We start from the raw sequence: 7,049 nt of genomic DNA on the forward strand, positions 1-7,049 counted from the left end.
GGTGTATGTGGCTGGTGCTTTAGCCACTTGAGCCACAGGCGCCAAGCCAAAGTTTTTCTTTGTTACCTCCCACCTCAGAAACATCCAAATCCCTTGCTGGGCTTCTACAACATCTCAAAAGAAATCAGAACTCCCAAAAAGAAAAATCATGGATGAAGGAAGACTGTTCAATGAAAAGTGGACAGATGACTACTTTTTTTTTGTCAAGGCAAATAGTAAGGCACTCTGCTTCATTTGTAGGGAATTTGTGTAAGTTTTCAAGGACTATAATTTGAAAAGGCATATGCAAAAACATGCTGCCAAATCCAATGAGTATGAAGGATTGTGCTGTAAGGACAAAATAGCAGAACTGAAAAAAATCTGTCTTCTCAACAAAAATTTTTTTTACAAAGTCACAAACTCAGATTCCACTGTAAAAGCTAGTTATGTGGTAGCATATTTAACAGCAAAAAAAAAAAAAATCAAAACCATTTACTGATGGTGAGTTTATTAAGCAATGTATGGAAAGCATGGCAGATTATCATTTGCCCTGAAAAAAAGGGTGGATACTTTTAAAATCAATTTGTCTCATCAGACTATAGCCAGGAGAACTGAAGAAATGAGAAAAATCTATCAAAAAAAGTTTGGAGAGTAAAGTTACTAATCTTAAATTTTTTGCTTTGGCCATGGGTATCAGCATTGATGCTACAAATATGACTCAACCTGACAATTTTATTAGAGATATTAATGACAAACATGTCACTAAAAAAATGGCTTATTTAGTGCCATTAAGAGACTCAATTAAATCAAGAGATTTATACAAAGCAACAAAAAATATGTTAAAGCAGTTTTCTTTGTCTACTGTCAATGTATCTGGTATAGTCAGTTACCAGATACGGTGCCCTAAAGATGGAGGTAGAAGAGAGGAACTTGTAAAATTAATATAAAACCATTCAACTGCCACCCCAAATTCATGTTTGATCAAGTACCACTACATAGCACATCAAGAAATGTGCAAAAGCTTTAAAAATGGATGTCATCAAACCTTCATCAAAACTGTGAATTTCATAATGGATTAAACACTGCCAATTCCAAGAATCCCTTTAAAGTACTGATGCTGCCGTAGTCAGCATTTACTTTTCAGAAGCAAGATGGCTAAGTGAAGGCCAAACCTGAAAGGATTTTGTGATTTGCAACACATTATCAAGTCATGTATGGTATCAAAAACCAAATGTGGGCCAGACCTTGACCATGAAAACTGGCTTACAGATTTAGCATTTTTAGTATATTTAACCACTCACTCAAATGAGTTAAACATGCGTCTTCAAGTGAAAAACAAATTACCAATACAATGTTTCAAACCATAACTGCCAGCCAAATGAAACTGAAATTACAGCAAGCTCAAATAAAGGCAAACAATTTTATGCATTTCAACCCTTTGGCTGAACACAGTTCTGTGAGCAGTGGAAATATGCAGCCTTGCTTTTTGACCTTATACAAGAATTCAAAAACACATTTCAAGATTCTAGGTAAAATAATATTTTGATCCATTTGTGACTCCATTTTCAGTCAACATGAATACGTATTCTGCCAATTTTCAAATGGAATGCAGAGAGCCTCAATCTGACAGTCAACTTAGAGGAAAACTTAATCATGTCTCTTTACGGGACTTTTCTAGGTCCTATCTTCCCAGGAACAATATCTCTCACTTCCCAGTCACACCTTATTCATCACTTTTGACACCACCTTCATTCTGAGAATGAAACATTTTCAAAAATGAAGCACATAGAATAAAACTAGAACCAAAACATTTGATGAGTACCTTGAGAACTCACTGAAAATTGCACCTACTTTCCTGGAACCAGATATTGATGTATTAGTTTTTCAAATACAACATTAAGTATTCCAGTAGTTTTATGTTGCCTGCTCTTCTTTTACCCTTATAATAAAAAAATTTTAAAAAACCAAACCTGAGGGCAGCACCTGTGGCTCAATGGGTAGGGTGTTGGCCCCATATACCAAGGGTGGCAGGTTCAAACCCAGCCCTGGCCAAACTGCAACAACAACAAAAAATAGCCAGGCGTGCCAGGCGCCTGTGGTCCCAGCTGCTGGGGAGGCTGAGGCAAGAGAATCGCCTGAGCCCAGGAGGTGGAGGTTGCTATAAGCTGTATGACTCCATGGTACTCTATCGAGGGCGATAAAATGAGACTCTGTCTCTACAAAAAAAAAAGAAAGAAAGAAAAAACCCAGTTTATCACTTAGGTATGACATTTTCCGTATTAGTGATCACTGATTTGGGGGACCTACTTGACAATTTTAAAAAACTATGAATGGACCGCTGAATTATTAGGGTTTTAAGACATGACTTTTTTTGCTTATCTGTGGCAATGGATATCACAAAAATTACAGGTGCAGTTTTGTTTCTGTTTTGCTCATCAGCTTTCATTCGTGTTTGCCCATTTAACGTGTGGCCCAAGACAACTCTTCTTCCAATGCAGCCACAGAGGCCAAAAGGTTGGACACTCCCAGTGTACACTACTCTACATAACAAGGCAGCTGGCCGTGGCTCTAGTGTAGATAGTCCATAAAATTCAGGTAAAACTCAGGCCTCACAGGCCACAACCACCTCAGACTGCTTACTCCATAAACTGTTTCCAAATCAGTAGCAGTCCAGAGTAAGGAATCAGAGGTAAGAGATCAGAGTAAGGAGAAAGAAGGAGACACAGCACTTCCTGCAGAACAACTCTGGCCAGGCCCTGCGGCCTCTCTCCAGGTGAATGGGCTACAGGGGGGACTGGGGGGGGGGGTAGGGGTAAAGGACAAATGCCCTAGGATTCAAGGCAGCTCAGTTCCTGGGCAAAGGGACACTTGGTTTTCACTGAGCTATACAGCAACATTCTTGCAAATGGTTGAATATCTTTTAGTACTTTCCCTGTGTTGGTTTAACACTGTCCTTGAGAGATAACAAAAGATATTACTTCCGTGGCCGGAAACCAAGGCAAAATACCTTTGAGTCTCCCAAGGGCACATGTGAGGTGCACAGTGGACAAGACTCAGAGCATTTTATTCCATGCAGGATGGACAGCACCCTTTAAACTTTTTCACCAGTCTATTACAACTTTCACCCAAATGTTACCACAAAATCTTGCAGCTAAGTAGGTTCTGCCCCTTCTTGCAGACACTTGTAATAAATAATTTTCAACACATCCAATATATTATTTCTAAAAAAAAAATTAAAACATTGTCAATGAAACAAGAGAGTTACCAAAAATAGGGAGGGGGGATCTAAAAATAAAAGCACAAGACAGCCCACAGTTCTTGGCTGTGGCACCAGAGAGGAATAAAACTGGAGAAAATGTCTCTGCACAGCCATATTCCACAAGGCCTGACCAAGGGTGAGCCCTCCCAGAGCCTGCCCACTTACTACAAAAAGCAGACCAGTGGCCTCTCAGAGACACTTAAAACCCAGAAAGGCAAATACAAAACAAGAAGGCATCCTCAGAGCCCCCAGCCCAGAGATTCAGCATGCTTTCAAATCTTGTACACATGGAAAACCATCCATTTTATTCAGCAATCTAATATAAACGATTGCAAAACACGTAAAATATTTAAGCCATTTCCACAAACATATACCCCCTAAAACTGATTCATGATTAAGGCATCCAGACTGAAAGAATCATGACTAATTAACTGAAAACGAAGCTGGAGAATTGGCCGAGCTCAGTGGCTCACACCTGTAATCCTAGCACTTTAGGAGGCTAAGGTGGGAGACCACTTGAGGCCCAGAAGTTCAAGACCAGCTCTAGGCAACAGAGCAAGACCCCATCTCTACAAATAAATAAATTAGCCAGATGTGGTCGCCTACAGTCCCAGTTATTCAGGAGGCTAAGGTGGAAGAATCCTTGATTCCAGGAGTTTGAGGCAGCAGTGAGCTATGACTGTATCACCATATTCTAGCACCTGTGACAGAGGGAGACTCTTGTCTCTAAAAAAATTTAAATTGAAACAAAAAGCTGTAGAGGTACATTGAGCTATCCCCCAAAAGAAACAAAGAATTTGCTCCTAAATTAGGAAAAGAGTTTTAGAGAAAAAAAAAAAAAAAAATCTGGACACAGTGGCTCACGCCTGCAATTGAGGAACTGTGGGAGTCCAGGTAGATTTCTTGAGCTCAGAAGTTTAAGACCAGCCTGACCAAGCCTGTCTCTACAAACAATAGAAAAATTAACTGGGCGCTGAGGTGGGCACCTATAGTCCTAGCTACTTGGAAGGCTAAGGTAAGGGGATCACTTGAGCCCAAGAATTTGAGGTTGCTGTGAGCAGTAACGCCACAGCACTCTACCCAGGGCAACAAAGTGAGACTATCTTAAAAAAAAATAAAATAAAATAAAAGTTTTTACACTATCTGGCCAAAACCCCCTCCACACGTGGTCTCCTAAAAGACCCAAGTACACACTGGGTAGCAGCAAATCTCACAGCAGGTTGTGGCCCTCACAACAACATAAGTCATTTCAGCTGAGCTCAGGCCAAGTATTTTTGGGGGGTCATGTGGACTGGGATCTTCCAAATTTGTAACTTTAAAGAAAGATGCTTGGCCTATGGTGGCTCCTGCCTATAATGTTAGCATTCTGCTCAGGAGTTCAAGACCAGCCTGAGCAAGACTGAGATATAATTCCCCACCTCCCCACCCCCATCTCTACTAAAATTAGAAAAAATAAGCCCAGCATGGTGGCAGGCGCCTGCAGTCCCAGCTACTAGGGAGGCTGAGGCAGGAGAATCATTTGAGGTTGCTGTGAGCTATGACACCATGGTACTCTACCTAGGGTGACAGAATGAGACTCTGTCTCAAACAAACAAAAATAAATAAAATATTAAGAATCTTTATTTTTAGTGGTTGAGAATTAAATCTGCTCCTCCTCTAAAGCAAGATACAGAATGGAAAAGTCTCCTCATTTGGCAAAAATGAATGAAAACCAGACCTCCTAAAGTAGGTGTTCAACGTGCACATGCGGGCTGAGGCAGTGTCACCCACAGCAAGGTGCAATCCAGGCTCAGATCCTTAGGATCCTTAGAGGTATGCGATCTTCTTCAGTTCCTACTCATGTTTCTATTCTTTAAATGCCTGCTTTTTAGTAATTCCAAAACTTTATAGCCCATTTTTGTATCAGATTTTTAATTCATTATCTGATGAGTCAGTATTAATGAATAATCTGGAACTAGAAATAAAACTAGACTAACCCAGTACCAACAGAGAAAGATAGATATTTATTTCTAGATAGCAGACAAATCCCATGCTGAATGCCAGAGCCAAACTCAGCAAAATTAATATGGAGTCACCCTGCTAAAGAAAATGGAAAGCAAACAAGAGCCTATGTAACACTCACCACCAGAACCTCGGCCCTTTCCGCATAGAAAATCTAAAAACACACACAAGACTGGAACCGCGTACGAGGGCCTCAGGAGTCACGCCCCAGAACGCACTAGGTTCCAGAACTGGGAGCAGCTACAGAGGGTGGGTGACTACTGCCCAGCAGTGGAGAAGACCGCAGGCAAGTCGGAAGGAAGAAGACCCAGGAGGGTAACGTGGGATAATGAAAAAGACATCACTGTGCAAGGTGGAAAAACTAAGCAGCATAGTTTAGTGATGCAAACACATGCGTGCAAAGCACAGCAATGACCAACGCAAGGGGCGAGGTGTGGGGGAGGGGAGGGGGCCTGCGGCCTGCAAAGGTGAACGGTGTTAATGTTGACCAGGTGCTAGACACCCAACTGTCCGCTCTCTGTACACTTCAAATTATGTATGTTATCAACTCCACTTTTAACAACCCAGTAGCCACGCAGCAGTGTCTCACTCCTACAGCAAAACGCAATAAAGTTCACCTGAGCCTGTAAAAAGGAATTGTAAAACAAAAGCAAAAACTAGTTTCTAACTATTTACACCCTACAAAAACCGGTTTAAAGTAAAGCAATGTATTTAATCCCTAAACCTTACAAAACGTGTTTGTCCTCATGACTAACTGAGCCCAGTTGGGGTACGGGCCCCTGTCACTCGGAAACGCCTGCTCAGAGAGCTTTCAAAACTGGTCCACTAAACTCTCCTGGAAGGGTTCTCCCTCCTCTTTCGTCTCACTGGAGGAGAGAGGATAAATATTTTCGCCAGGATAAAGACAATTTTTTTGAAGAATTTTTCATATTAAAACTTCAAATTAAAAGTGGATTACAAGTATTAACCCTTAATGTCGTACCCTAAACAAAGCACCTGAAATTAATAAACCAGCCGATTATTAGACTCCGTAGGTGTGCAAACTTCCCAAAGCACGACGTAGAAGCTTCTTAATCCACTAAGCACATTAGGGCCTAACAGACCAGACCTGATAACAAGGTTACCTAATTCCCCAAAACGGGAATTAACCGCAGGGGCTCATCGCTATCAGGTGCAATCCCGGCAATAGATGATTTCTAGCTGGGAAATCCAACAGCTCCCGTCTCGTAAGTACCAAAATTCGGGAAGAACAAGAGGCTCCCCCGGACGGCCGCCCATCCCAGCCCCATCGCCTCGAGACCGCTGTCACTCGGCAGCCGCACGCTCCGCACCCGCCCCCAGTATCCCGCACCCACCCCCGCACCTCCCACCTGCCGCCCGGCCGACGCCCGCGCCCGGGCCTCACACCGCCGCGCTCGGCGCTCCGCGCGCGCCCGGGTCGCTGCGGGGTCTCCGGGCGCGTCCGAGCCCCGCAGGACACGGCACAAAGGCGCTTACGGACCCCGGCCCGCCCACCTCGGCCGTAGGCCTTGGCGCAGATCCACTGCAGGTTGGCCGCGATCTTGGCGCGCGCCGAGTCGTAGCGGTCCAGCGGCACGAGGTCGGCGGCGCCGTCCGGCGGGGCCTCCATCTTCCTCCAGCCCTCGGCGGCGGCCCGGCCGCCCGCGTCCACCATCTACAGACAAAGGGCCACCGCGCGGCGGCCCGGCCTGGCCTCAACAAAGGCGCCGCCGCCCCTCGCCCGCCGGGCCCGGTGTGCCCCAAGGCTCCGCGGCCCCGCAGCCGGCCACCGAGGGGCCGAGCGGACCCG

At 44.2% G+C, this 7,049-nt stretch overlaps 1 protein-coding gene across 1 annotated transcript in view; it reads right to left on the reverse strand.

The window, feature by feature from the left end:
- CAMSAP1 (calmodulin regulated spectrin associated protein 1) overlaps positions 1-6,967 on the reverse strand; it is an 82,457-nt gene extending 75,490 nt beyond the window's left edge. The window contains exon 1 of the mRNA XM_003794836.3: positions 6,755-6,967. Coding sequence (XP_003794884.1) covers positions 6,755-6,914 — 160 coding nt within the window. The 5' untranslated portion in view covers positions 6,915-6,967. The remainder of the gene's footprint in view (positions 1-6,754) is intronic.
- Positions 6,968-7,049: the final 82 nt, after the last annotated feature.

The sequence above is a fragment of the Otolemur garnettii genome, unplaced genomic scaffold, assembly GCF_000181295.1.
Source record: "Otolemur garnettii isolate 467f Iridium unplaced genomic scaffold, OtoGar3 scaffold00087, whole genome shotgun sequence".
Classification (NCBI taxonomy): domain Eukaryota; kingdom Metazoa; phylum Chordata; class Mammalia; order Primates; family Galagidae; genus Otolemur; species Otolemur garnettii.